Here is a 15005-nt window from a genome sequence, read left to right as displayed (position 1 = left end):
CATTAACAACCATCCCATAACACCACAGCACTGTGGCGATGGCACAGGCAAGAGCTATTCACATTTTTTTTTCGGGAAATGTAAAAATCTAGTTAAATGAAATCTTCTTAAGAGCTTGTGATTTGCAACATAAGGAGCATATCTTTGTTACTTTTTAAAATATGAATTTATGTTGTTAAATTTATGTTGAGTATATACTATGGGCCAGATTTACTAACAGCTTGTACTAGCACAAACCCTCTCTTTGGCGTTTAAAAACTAATGTCAGGATTTACTAAAGACACAGGCCTGAGTTTCCCTTTCAGACACAACATTTATGGGAGGAGACTATTTAAATGTATCATGCAAGGTGATTTACTAAGGTTTGTACTAGTCTATCTGCTTGTATTTGCACAATTATTTAACACCCTAAAAAAGCATGTTTTAAACCAGACGCTAATTTGGTAGATTGCGTTGGTCATTATAGAAATGATCCTGATGCGTCTGTGTTCTTAAATTTGCGCATTGTCAGTAGATTACATGCAGAACTTTCCACTCCCATCTGCACTTTTATGCGATTGCGCTCTAATGTTAATTTGCCCTGTTTAGTAAATCTGGCCCTAGATCTAATGGGAATATTGCCCCATGTTTCTGATATCATGTCAATGTTTTTGCCTATGCCACATGTGGACTCTCTGCTCTCCTGTGCTGGTAAAAATCTCCTCTCTCGCTTTGAACGCAGGCTTAATGAAACTGTACAATATTCAATATTAAATCCTCTTGAATGCATTTTTTCTCTCACAAATATAACAAAATAACCAGGTAAGTCATGATGGTTGTGAGCAGAATGAAGAAGACAGGAATCTGTTTTGGACAGTAAAACTTATCTAATCACTTATGATGTTATTGTGTCTCTCTCTTCTGCAGATGAACAGGAGTCGGTGCAGAAAAGAACTTTTACAAAGTGGATTAATTCACACTTGGCCAAGGTAAGATGTTTTGCAATCTTTTTCATCCGAATGCCCCAATGTTTTGCTTCTAGTTCTATTTACACTGGATTACAATACAACAGTGACTCCAAACAGTTCAGGGGCACTTCATTTTTGTAGTGAGTTTTAATCCTGGTGTGGCAATAATTTTTAGTAGATCTGTGATTTTCTTTCCTCAGATTGACAAAAAAAATCTTCATTTTGAAAAGTAGTTACACTACTGTTCAAAAGTTTGTGGTCAGTAAGATCATAGAAAGAAATGAATACTTTTATTTAGCAAGAATGCATTACATTGATCAAAAGTTCTTGAGCCGAAAACTGGAGTAGCGATACTGAAAATTCAGCTTTGCCGTCACATGACTAAATTAAATTTTAAAATATATTGAAATAGATAACAGTTATTTTAAATTGTAATAATGTTTCACAATATTACAGTTTTTACTGTATTTTCCATCGAATAAATGCAGCATTGGTCAGCATAAGAAGTTTAAGTAGCTTTTTTGTGCCAGTATATATGATAATAGACAGTAGGGCTGCACGATATATCTCTTTAGCATCGATATTGCAGGATGTGCGATATCAAGTATAGGGATCGTATTGTTGATCTGTACGGACTCGTCCCCACGGTTCGAAACGCATGTGATTCTTGGATTTGTTGCAAAGTTCAACCACCATAGAGTAAAAGTTTATCATTTGCACGCGTTTTAGGTCCTATCAGTTTAAACATTCAAGCAATTTTAAACCATTTGAGTGCAAGAAGATGCAAAAGAGATCTAAATTCGGATCTCGAGCACTGTTTTCTGTGCGCACACACAGAGCTGAGCAGACGCGAACACTGAATTCCGGATGCGTATCATTATATTGGATCCGTGAATTAGCTCTTAAAGTGACAGCAGCTTAATGAACCTGCTGCTGTCTGTGTATATCTGTGTAAGTCTGTGCATATCTCATAGTCACACATGTCTTGAATAGTTAAACAAGTATCACATGGATGGGAATATGCATGGAAATGATATGCAGATGACGTTATGCATAGTAAAACTAGGCTTTGTAAACTCCATTTGTGATTATTTCGTGGAGATGCATTTATGCACAATCTTCTGCTGAGTTTTATAAAGACAATTTTGCACAGGTTCTGGATAGTGCTGCACGATTAATCATATTGCAATCGCAATCGCGATGTCAAGCGAGCCTATGCTATTATATGACGCAAAATGCTGTGATTTTATATGAAATAGCCTAAAAAAATTAGGGCTATTAACGCAATTAACGCAGCATCTGTTAATTTTTGTCATCATTTGGCTAGTGTTACATGATCCCGCTCTTATTCATGCAAATGCTTTTAAACCATTCATGCGCGATAAGACAAAAAAGAGCGCGCTGCCTGTGAATGTCCTGACTGTGACTCACAGAAAGACGTAAGTGTATCATGCTTGCGCACAAGACAGCATGCCAGAACACAGTTCTCTTTCGCGCTTGAACGAACAATAACACACAATTATGCCAAAATGTCTTTTTGTCGAGTATCTTCATAAGATAAGAGAAGTCTTATGATGAACGTAAAGAGTTGTGACTCGTGAGAGAATGAGGCGCGCATGAGATCCGCGTCTCTGTCAGCAGCTGCTGGTCTTAAAGGGACAGTACACAGTAGTCACTAATTATCTCTGTCGTTAAAGTTAATCATTGGACAAGGGAAACAGAGAAAACACTCACTGCTCTTGACTAAAGAACTTTTGTAACTTTAATAAGGATTAGTCTATATATAATTTAAAATTTATGCAGCACATACTGTTTGATAACTTTATTCAATTTCTGTATATGTCCTACCTGTTAGGTAAATGTTTTTAAAAAAATTTATAGCTTTCAATTGTAATGACGGAATCACTGTAATGTTGGATGGCTATAATTAATGTTAATTTTTATCCAGACATCAGTGGCTTACTGATCATTATAGGTGTTATCAATCATTTAGTTGTTGTTGCTAGTTTGAGTTGAGAAATACACATTTCAGCATGATCACTAATCTGTGTGTGCATTTTCCTTGAGAACCAAGCAAGTTGACTCATGAAACCATTTGTTTATTATTTCGCAATTGCATATCGCAGTCGCAACATTGACCTCAATAATCGCAATATGACATTTTCCCCAAATCGTGCAGCCCTAGTTCTGGCGTATAAATATGAAAAAAGTGTGCGTACACAAAATCTATTTGTTGTGCGGACGCACACTTTTAGGATGAAATATACGGAAAGTCTTATACATGAGGCCCCTGGTGAAATTGTTTTCATGTTGCAACATATATCGCAAACACAACATATATCGAAAAACAAAATATCACAATATCAGTTTTTTTCCAATATCGTGCAGTCCGAATGTCACTGACTGAGTATATAATGCTAAACAGCTGATGCTGATTTTACTCTGAGGGAACACACCAGCATCTTAAGGAGTGATGGCTGTGTTACCCTCCTCCTCCTGTCTTCCTGACCAATCATCCTTGAACAGCGAATGTCCATGTGATTAGTTTTTTAGCCTAATGTCATAATGACTCTAAAGGGCAAATGTCTGTGTAACTGAGTAAAGCTCAGATGATTAAAGGCTGTTCGTTGTCTGAACAGTAAACAGTGAGTGAGGGGGCGTAATTCTGTAATACTCTAATAAAAATCATGAAGGGCACTGTTTGTGCTGTGTGCTTTGAGGATGAATGCTGTGTTGTGATGACGTCCAACTGCCATGGCCAAGGCGAGTGGGTGATCTTGTGTTAGTGAAATGAAATGCTGACATATAGTTGATTATTACGCATATATGGAAGCCCAATTCCTCCACATAAAAAAACATGCTTTGGTAAATCATATTTATAGCAATGTTTATAATGCCGTAGATATGACATCAAAAGATGAAATTGACATAATTATGTCACCTAAAAATATAAAAGTCAAAATGATGATGTAAAAAAAGGAAGGCTACACAATATAACAAATCTCCCCAGATGACTTGAATAGCTCTATTTGAAAAGTACAAGTCATAATTATTTGACATAAAATATATATATTTTTTTACAATTATATGATGTGCAATAATTCGTATTTTTATGTTAGTATGACTTTATCAGATTTATAAATTATTTAGCATATATTTATGGTGGTCATATATATATATATATATACATATGTTAAATATTTGACCTCAGGGACAAAGTTAAATTACTAAAAATATATGACCACTTTTAGGGAGGATGCAGGTCTTTTTGTTTGTTTGCTACTTTTTGTCAGAGTCCACTTCTTCTGTTTACAAGTCAGATAATCTGTGTTGACATGCTGTGTCTCTTGTCCTGTTAAGGTTTTGGCGTGGTACAGACCTATGTCTGACAGGTGAAAGCGTTTTAACTGGACAGAGACATTCTATTGTACTTTGTTACATTCAACATGGTTGAGATATTTCCCCAGAACACAACTTGCGTAATTGTGAATTGAAGTGTGTTTCTGGGAAGTCTTGGACACTGTAGGTATGTGCAGATGGTCGTCGAGAGGGGCTGGAACAATTCTCAGTGGGAAGAAGCATGCTTCGCTCCTGAGGCCTTTGACACGTGTGCCCGGTATTTTCAGATGGTGTGATTTTACATTTTGAGAAAGTGATTAATTTGAAAAAGTTGTTAATTTCAGATAGATTCTGTCAAATAACTGATTTCTTTAAAGTTAACATGCAATGCATTTGCTACCCAATTTACTGCCATAATGTGAATTATTTTAGTGTCCATTTACATGATATAACACATAATATATTGGGTTAAAATTATGCTTAGAGAAATATTGAGGATGACAATTTTGACATTTCTACAAATGTCCATTTTTCAATAATTAAAAGTTACTATACAAAATCAGAATAACGTTTATATTCATCCCCTACTGACAAAAATAAACATAACAAATCAGATGAATTAATAATTGATAATTTTTTAAAAGGAAACATTATTAATTAAATGGATGAGGATGTCAGTAAACAATTAATGACATATGGAATCTTTTTTTTTATGAGGGATACTTCTTTTATTATGTCAATCTAAACCTAAAAATATGCATATACAAAACTAAAGACATAAGACTAGCCTTTATTTCAAAATGTCTTTAACAAAGTACATTTGCTAATACAGTGAAGAGAAGTTAGAAGTTGTTGATGTGGTAGCGGAAAGGGCTTTAATTGCACATAGTAAATGATGACATCAGCAATCCATTCTTGAAGTCACATGGTTTTGAATAAATGACCCACATCTTAGAAAGTAAAAGCGGAGCTGTTGTGAGTGTTGTTGCCCCTCCCTCTCTCCTCATTATGCGTGATTAGATGCTTTGGTGACGTGGCACTTTGCAGCACACAAAGAGAGGATAATCTGACACAAATGGTGGGTTTAAGTATTCCAGTCAGTGCAGATTGCACTGAAGGGCCTTTTGTTCCACACAATCTGCTGCACAACAGTTCAAAGCACGGCTAAGAAGAGCTTGAAGAATCCCAGTAATGTGTGCAGCGAGTGGGTCCACTGCAGTCCATGCTGTACAGAAAGCACACGCTCAGTGCATACTAACTGAGCTGCAGAATATGCTATGTAATGCTTCATGCCTGCAATACAGATTTACATCACTGCCTGTGCGTGTGGGTCCGTCTGCTTGTTGGCCTGTCTGTCCAGCTATTTTTCAAAAATGTTTTATTTAATATTTTTGCATTTGTTTAACAAAAATAAATCTAGATTTACATCTCTTGCTTCCTTTATTTTTTCATTAGTCAGCATGACCAAAGCAAATGGGTTTTACTTTCATGATGGAAAGTTTTGTCTATTTTTGTTTGACCTCTGACTTCTCTTTTATTTTTTCCTATGGGTGTCCATTTCCTTTAAAGCAGATTTGCACTTTTTATGAATTTCTTAAAGGAGCAGCTGAATAGGGATTTTCAGTCTAAACTCCTGTCTGAATCATGTCTATATACTTAAGTATAGTGCTAGCCCTTACAAATAAGATACAGTAGCAGTATGATGATGTGGTTATTAAATAGTAATACTACATTGGTACACTAAGTTTAGGGTAGGTAAGATTTTTGTTAATGTTTTTAAAAGAAGCCTCTTCTGCTCACCAAGACTGCATTTATTTGAACAGAAATACAATAAATACAACAATATTGTTAAATATGTGTAAATTTGAGAGTAACTGTTTTCTATTTGAATATATTTTAAAATTGAATTTAATCTCTGTGATGCAAAACTGTATTTTCAGCATCATTACTCCAGTCTTCTGTCACATGATCCTTCAGAAATCATTCTAATATGATTAATATGCTGCTCAAGAAACATTTACTATTATGATCAATATTAGTATAAACAGTTGTGCTGCTTCATATTTTTGTTGAATCTGAAAAAAATAGAAAGTAGATAGAAAGTTCAAAAGAACAGCATTTATTTGAAATAGAAATCTTAAGTAACATTATAAATGTTTTTTTTCTATCACTTGTTTGATCAATTTAGTGTGTCTTTCCTGAATAAATCAATTTATTAAAAAAACACTTTATTTTACAGTGTCTTTGTTAAACACGTTACATCTAATTACTATAAATTGTGCTTAATTACATACATCTAACCTCAGAAATCCTAATCCTAACCCTATAGTAAGTACATGTAGCTAATTATTATTACTAAGTACACTGTAACATGGACACCTTAAAATAAAATGTAACCAAAAAATCTTACTGACCCCAAAAGTTTGTATGGTACGTATATGATATTGAAAAATAAATTTGCATGTCCTTTTAAAAATAAAGTTTATTTGTGTGTGTTTGTAGTTTCATCTGCCTGCACAGCTTGTAGTTTCAGTCTTTGTGTGTCCGGATGCAATGTCAAGTTTGGTTAAAGCGTGATGTGAGAGGGAAAAATAAAAGAGTGTGTTTCAGTATTCATGAAGAGATAAAGACCCCTCATAAACTGACACTTTACCTCAACATGAACATCTCAACATGAACCTAACAGTTCTTCATTTGATCTGAGCAGCTATCCACATTCGTTTTTTTACCTCTACACTATCAGTAATTCATTCAATCGCATCTATTTTTATTTCTCCAAAAAATGTTTTTGAGAAATATCTGTGACAACTTGTTATACTTTGTGAATCCTGAGCTACTGTATGAAATAGTATTTTCTGAGCAATAAACTTGAATTCCTCTGGGAATGAAGAGGGACTGACCTAAAAGCATTCATATGTATTTATTCAGCAGATGATCTTAACTGACTTATAAAGTAGAAAAAAGAATAAAGTAGAATGAGACTAAAAAGTAGAATAAATCATAGTGAGAACACCATAGCACAATGGCATAAAGCCTCCAACACATTTGTATTCAAAGAGTTCATTAAGTTAATCTTTTTTTCCCCTCTTCTTTTGGTCCTTTTCCAGCACAAACCTCCGTTTGAAGTCAACGACCTCTTTGAGGACATCAAGGATGGGGTGAAACTGCTGGCTCTGTTAGAGGTGCTGTCTGGACAGAGATTAGTAAGTGATGCAATATCTGCAGATTATCCCTTTGTGAAACCTCTGCATTCAGCACAGGAGCAGCTGGCGCGTGTCAGCATACAATGTCTGTTTAATGCCGAGATGATGGGCTCATTTCTGCTCCTGATAAACCTCTCTTATTTCCCCGCAGCCATGCGAACAGGGCCGCCAACTCAAAAGGATCCACTGGGTGTCCAACATCGGCACAGCTCTTAAGTTCCTGGAGGGAAGGAAGGTACGTGACCCTATGAACACTGGTGATCTCATCTGATATTCTGTGTAAGACTCACAGCCGAGTCATTCCTGTTCTGCAGCACCTTTCAAACTTTGTCTTTTAAAAATGAATTTGCTTGGGTGTTAATTTAAAGAAGTATTACTATAAAAGGATATACCAGAAATATGCTCTGGTCAAAATCAGGCAAGGACAATAATTGAAAAGGATAGTAATAAAGAGCTAAAGTTAGTTATTGCTGGATGAGGAATTGACAATCTTTTGAAATGTTGATATCAAACTGATTTGTGCAATTTGATCAATCACGGTAAATGTTTTAAGCCCCTTTCACATATGATAATGTTTGATTTTGGTTCAGGATGTGACATGTAATGTCTCCGTAGCATCTTAAGTTTTCTTATGATCTGCAAAACCACGCTTGTGGATTTTTTTTATTCGATCGTAAATTAGCGCATCACGCACCGTTCCACTAAGCTGGCGAACGGTCTCAGCTTCAGCGTCATCACTTCGACACACCCCTTAATGGCATTGGTCCTGATCCCGGCAATGTTACTAGGTACCCATGTTTGCGTTCACACAGAAGGCACTCTAGCAATTTTATAGCAATTTTCTGGGATCAACGGTCTGTGTGGAAGGGGCTTTATTGTAACACAAATCAACTAACACCACAAAACATCTTAGAATCCATCAAATCCATTGACAATACTGCATTTTTGTGGGTTTTTTTGTCACTTCCATGTAATTAGGGCTTTTTTCTGATAAAGGGATTTTTTATAAAAGATTATACCATAGAAGAAACATTCATTAATTAATTGCCATTTAAAATATTATTTTATATTTAATATATATTTTGATTTGAAATATTTCCCTTTTTGATGTTGGCGACATCCGCTCAAAAAAATAAAGTAGTGAAACTATTTCAAATGTTACCCTTTTTTCACTTCATTGTGATATAAGTTAAAAACTAATATGATTTAAATCTTTGAGTTTTTTTGGTTTAATATTTTATCCAATATATACCCTACTGTTCAAAAGTTTGGGGTCTGTAATATTTAAAAAATGTTTTTGCAAGAAGTCTCTTATGCTCTTTAAGGCTGCATTTATTTGATTAAAAATAAAGTAAAACAGTAAGATTGTGAAATATTATTTCTCATGATCCTTCAGAAATCATTCTAATATGCTGATTTGCTGCTCAAGAAACATTTCTTATTGTTATCAATGTTCTAAACAGTTGTGCACCTCAGTATTTTTGTGACACCGTGAATAAAAATATGAATAAAAAGTTCAAAAGAACAGCATTTATTTGAAATAGAATTTGAAATGTCTTTATTGCTAATTTTGATTGATTTATGCATGCTATAATATAAATTGAAAAAAAAATTACTGACCCGAAACTGTCGTATGGTGGAAGTGTTGAACTGCACAGTAGGAACAATCCAGCCTAATCCTCAGTCATATCTGATCATTGAATATGTCCATATGTCCCAGTCCGGTATTTGTCATCATAGTGTTTTCCTAACTGTGTCCTCTCTCTTATCATGTCTCGTCTCAGTCTGTGTACCGAGGGTCTCCGGTCAGTACTTCTCGTAGTCACAGTTCTCACAAACACCTGCTCTTGTTACGCATACCTGCATTTGATGATGCGTACCGTATGCAGTGAGCAGCTTCATTATTTACCGATCTCTGCTGTAGGTGCTACTGGCTGAAAGAACTGCAATTATTTTTAGAAAGCTTCTTTTTTCTACATCATCTCTTATGATGTCCATGACTGGCTGACCATGAGCAAATTGCAGTTTTCTCTATACACTCACATTTTCCTCATATTCCCTGTGCATTCACATTGGCTTATTCCTCAAGAAAGGAATAAGTATGGCTGCTTGATTTTATGAAATTTAATATCAAAATGGAGCCTATTTACTTTTCTTAATGCACGTTCCTGGTTTCATCCTGCACGATTCATCAGCAGGTAGTCCTGGTTTAGACTGGCTTGTTTGCCTGACCTCTGATCTGTGGATTATGTGTATGTTGCATTGGTATCTTTAAATGATTTAGTCAGAGTTTCTAACCTGATAAATACTTATTTTACAGATCAAACTAGTCAATATAAATGCCACTGACATTGCTGATGGACGCCCATCCATTGTCTTGGGGCTGATATGGACCATTATCCTCTATTTCCAGGTAATGTTTGCCAATTATGATCGTAGGATCTGGAAAATTCTCAAGGGTCTTTGTATATCTGTAATTTAAGGGGTTGTCTTCGTGAACTTTTGCAGATTGAGGAGTTGACCAGTAATCTTCAAGCCCTTCAGGCTTTATCCAGCAGTGCGTCTTCGGTGGACAGCATGGCCAGCTCAGAGACAGGCAGCCCACCCATGAAACGCAAGGTCACCAAGTTCCAAGGCAATGCCAAAAGAGCCATGCTCAGATGGGTCCAAAACACAGCGACCAAGTATGCCATTTTTGGTCAATTGAAGAAATATTTCAGAATAAATACAAAGCAAACTGACCATTTGTAATGGATATGTCAACCAACGAGAACGGTGTATAAAAATAGGTCTAATTGTTAATACGGGCCCCTAATAAGTCGTTATTTCTTCTTGCAAGGCGTCTTGGGATTGAAGTTAAAGACTTTGGTCCTAGTTGGCGGAGTGGTGTGGCCTTCCATTCTGTTATTTATGCCATTCGACCAGAGCTCGTGGATATGGAAGTCGTGAGAAAGAGAAGTAATCGTGAGAATCTGGAAGAGGCGTTCAGTATTGCGGAGAACGATCTGGGAATACCACGTTTACTAGATCCTGAAGGTACAGATACAACTTATTTTTCTCCAAATTCTCCAATTTCTTTTCAGATAGACAATGTCCACCTACAAAATTGTACCATGGTTTTTGGACATGGAAATACCATGTTTTTTAGATGATGTATAATGGTAATTGAAGGCCATTCTTTAAATTACGTTGGAGTACCATGCAAATACCAGGGTATATTAATATGGGAATCATTCATTACTATGATATATACAGGGTTATTATAGTTACGGAGTGTCAAACAAATAGCCGTCCTTGTTGGCAGAGGCTATTTACGCTAACTCTGCCCACTGACGTCTGGATGGGCCAGACAAAATAATGGAAAATGCTGAATTGTCAGCAGTAGCAATATTGTAGGGGTAAAGCGCGTGACTTCATAACAATAATAATGTAGATTTAGTCAATGATCTGTTGTGCTGTTGGAGAGCCACTTATTAGTTTTGAGTTTGATGTGAATAGACACTGCATAATTACAGTATACTGGGGATCCGTCATCATCAGGCCTTATTACAGACAGATGCTGTTATAGTTTCTTATATAGGTCATGCTGCTATTCAAGCATTACATCAGGCCTAATCAGATGCTGAATAGCATGACATCATGGCAGAATGCCTTTGAAGAGGCTAAAAAGCCTCATTTGGCTCTTCAGGTCAATGGATCGTCTAATATGCACCTGATGATTCACTTTGTTTTTTGAACCAGTGAATTACCTTTATAATCAATGCAAAGACTAACAATGTTCTATATCAACGGTGCATTTTTTCTGTAACTTTTACACAATGGCACAATAAAACATTGCTATTTTTAACTAGATTTTCTTTTCATAAATATTTGTTGAATGTTTTTGTTAGTTTTGTTGAATGTTAGCTTGAGGAAAGCATTTTCTGAAAGATTAAAGCAGCTTAAAAAGTCTTATGCAGTTTGTAGTTTGAATACTTGAGCAGATTTGATGTTTGAACGTTCTTCCATTACTAAGCCATTGCTATGGTTTTCTGATTCTTGCAATGCCCTAGTAACCCTCATTCTTGGCGGTTTCCAGGGCATTGTACGAGTTTTGAGAATTGATGGAGATGATTGAGAACTTATTTACTATTATTATTTTTACTATGACATTTTTTCTTTTGTCATACACTCAGCAAAGTTTGGGGTCGGTAAGATTCTCTTCTGCTCACCACGGCTGCATTTATTTTATTTTAAAACAGTAAAAACAGTAAAATCTAAAATATTATTGCAATTTAAAATAACTGTTTTCTGTTGTAATAAATAAAAAAATAAAAAATTCTTTGGCACAGCTGAATTTTCAGCATCATTACTCGAGTCTTCAGTGTCACATGATCCTTCAGAAATCATTCAAGCTGTCATGTATTTTTTCTGAATTCTTTGATGAAAACTGAATAAAGTTCAAAAGAACAGCATTTATTTGAAATAGAAATCTTTTGTACCATTATAAATGTCTTTAATGGCACTATTGATCAATTTAATACGTCCTTGGTGAATAAAATAATTAATTTCTTTAAAAAAATTCCTGTTTTTGAACAGTAATGTGTATATTTTTGTTTTGATATTTTCCTCAACTTATGTACGTACATTGGTTTGCACTATTTTTGGTTTTGGTAAGCTCCAAATCCTGTAAGAAAGAATACCAATCTACAATACAAATTTACAATTGAAGTGCCAGTAAAGCACAGTAAAACTAAAACTAGCTGCATGCATATGGATAGATGATTAGCACAATGGTAATACCTCAAGCATTTCCCCTTGTGTGGTTCAAACCTCCAACTTTGTGTTTGTTTTTCTTGCAGATGTGGATGTGGACAAGCCTGATGAGAAATCCATAATGACATATGTAGCTCAGTTCCTGAAGCACTACCCAGATCCCCACCAGTCCGAGACAGATGGACAGCAAGAGGAGGTACGATTTAGTGCTATGCACAAGCTAAAAATACACTAGCCGCTTGCTGTTGTTATTTAATGCAGTCACTGCTGTAGTGCTTGCTCATTAGTCACTAACCATTTACTGTAGTCAATCACAATGTGGAATCCATTCAAGGAGTCTTTGAATCTCGCATCACACCCATAATGCATTGCTCCACGTGCTCACTCTGTCTCTCTGTCTGTGTCACTCACCGTGCACATTTGTAGCTGGTTCGTTCCATTCCTACATTCGCTCTCTCTATCCCAGCTCTACAGGTAAGAGCCGATTTCTTCTCACCTGCATGAGGTTCATTTAGTGTTTTGGTCATTCTCAAGAAATGATGCCAGATGTGCTATAAAATTATAGGAAACGTAATTACAACCATACCACAAAGTTATTACGTTTCAAGAGTTTAAATACTAATAATTTTAAAAAGATAATTGAGTAAAAAAACACATTACAGTGTGCCTTCCCCAACATAAATACAACATGAATTTCACAAGTGCAGAAACACATGTGGTCACACTTGAAACAGATACTTTGCACATGGGAAACATGTGGTTTTGGATCAGTTTTCATGTGAAATCCACGTGATCACATGTGGGAAACATGGGAAATTCATGTTTTTAAGGGCTATGAATCGCACATTAAAACTAGGAATAAAATGAATAACTCTCAAAACATACTTTTTGCTAACATTTTTAGGGTTGAATGATAAAAAGATCAGTGCACAAAAATTGTAATAATGACCTTAGCACCACATCATTACTTTTAGTATTCTGGTGTTTTTTCTGTAAAATACTGAAATTTTATATATATAAAATCTTACAAGAATTATTGTAATATAACTCTAAACAGAATTAAATGACCAAATAAGTTCAGTATCATGTTAATTATATGAGTAGTGAGAATTGGATAAACATACAACACACAAATGTCACTGTTTCCTGAGAATGGTCTTTCTGCGGTGGATGGATGCTCTCTGCTTGTTTCCTCTCTTTCTCTGGCTTTTATCTTGCTAACGTCTTGACTGTGTTGTGTTTGCATCTCTTGATGTGCCTTTGCTCTCCTGGACAGTATGATCCACAAGATATTGAGCTAATGCTTGAGGTATGTGGTATTAATAAATAGGGTCATAATAGCTCTGAATTGTGTGTTACAAAATAATACAAAATAGTTGAAGATCTTCCCTCTTCTTTGGAATTGGACTCTCTCCTGTTTTTCACTGTTTCACACTGCTGTGTTACTTGCTGTGGGTCTCTTGCTGAATACCTGCTAAACGAGTGATAAATTGTTGTTTCTTTCTGTCTGATGTGCACAGAAAGAGGAACGCAAGGTGCTGAGGGAGGTGAAGATCTGGCTGGATCAGCTAGAGAGAGATATTCTGCGTGCACAGGGATCTGAAGAGAGTCTCACTGACAATTATCAGGTAAAGCTGACAGGTTTACTTCTATGATCTTTAGAATTAATCAGGCTGTTTTTGCTGCTTTTAGAACCTTTACATGTAAATAAGCTCTAATATGATTGGCTTAACTCGTTGCATTTGAAATGAGTTGTGAGTTTGCTGTCAGTTCAGATGTAAAGTATTTAGAACTGCCCCATCCTTTTTTGTTTTGACTGCAGGCCTTTAAGAGCTTCCGTGTGCAGTATGAGATGAGAAAGAAACAGATTGAGTCTCTCCTGCAGCCGGTAAACAGGGACGGCAAACTGTCAGTGGATCAGGCCGTGGTCAAACAGTCCTGGGATCAGGTGTCTGTCAGGGTACGTGCTTTGCCAAATGTTATTAAAGAGCTTTTTCACCCCAAAATTAAAATTCTGTCATTATTTACTCAACGTGTTTCAATGGAATGCAAAAGGAGATGTTTAGCTTTATGTTCATGCCACATGTTATACAATGAAAGTTAATTGGCACAGACACTGTAGCGCACCAAAAATGACAAAAAAGCACCTTAAAAGTAGTCCGAAGTTGTATAATTGCTTTGTGTGACGAACCAAACTTTTTTGTCAGATTTTGAGAAAGCATTTACAACTCTGGTATTCACTCGTATGGACTATTGTAACTCCCTGTTTTATGGGATTGAGGCGAGATATCTAGCCCGCCTTCAGAAAGTCCAAAATGCTGTGGCTAGGATGATCAAGTCTTCAAAAAAGTACGACTTTTAAAAGACACCACTTTTAATTTCCTTGAAATGGCTGCCCGTATGATTCTGAATTATGTATAAGATTCTCATACTTGGTTTTTAAGCCTCTTCACAATCAGACACCTATGTATATGTCCAATATTCTGTCATTATATGCTCCACCCAGATCCTTGAGATTGGAGAATCATCATCTTTTATGTGTGCGTAGGACAAAATACAAACAAAAATGGGACAGAGCATTTTCACGAGCGTGTCCAAAACTGTGGAATGATCTCCCCCTTGCAATGGATTTCCGCGGTAAATTCGAGCATGTCTCTGCGTCATTACGTCACATCTGTACACATAAAGAAGGTGTCTCGGCTAGTAGGCTATATGGCGTGTGAGGATGTTGAAGGTGGAGATTTATAACCTTTTCTCACAG

General features: G+C 36.0%; 1 protein-coding gene across 1 annotated transcript in view; it reads left to right on the top strand.

Moving 5' to 3' along the window:
- Positions 1-15005, top strand: part of syne1b (spectrin repeat containing, nuclear envelope 1b) — a 144035-nt gene that overhangs the window by 11515 nt on the left and 117515 nt on the right. The window contains exons 2-13 of the mRNA XM_077238824.1: positions 907-968; positions 7394-7489; positions 7641-7724; positions 9274-9294; positions 9810-9902; positions 9998-10173; positions 10329-10525; positions 12331-12440; positions 12671-12718; positions 13521-13553; positions 13765-13872; positions 14067-14204. Coding sequence (XP_077094939.1) covers positions 907-968; positions 7394-7489; positions 7641-7724; positions 9274-9294; positions 9810-9902; positions 9998-10173; positions 10329-10525; positions 12331-12440; positions 12671-12718; positions 13521-13553; positions 13765-13872; positions 14067-14204 — 1166 coding nt within the window. The remainder of the gene's footprint in view (positions 1-906; positions 969-7393; positions 7490-7640; positions 7725-9273; positions 9295-9809; positions 9903-9997; positions 10174-10328; positions 10526-12330; positions 12441-12670; positions 12719-13520; positions 13554-13764; positions 13873-14066; positions 14205-15005) is intronic.

The sequence above is a fragment of the Siphateles boraxobius genome, unplaced genomic scaffold, assembly GCF_051911475.1.
Source record: "Siphateles boraxobius isolate OS27281-9 unplaced genomic scaffold, OSU_SipBor_1 22, whole genome shotgun sequence".
In the NCBI taxonomy this organism is placed as follows: domain Eukaryota; kingdom Metazoa; phylum Chordata; class Actinopteri; order Cypriniformes; family Leuciscidae; genus Siphateles; species Siphateles boraxobius.
This window is presented reverse-complemented; position numbering and strand designations above follow the sequence as displayed.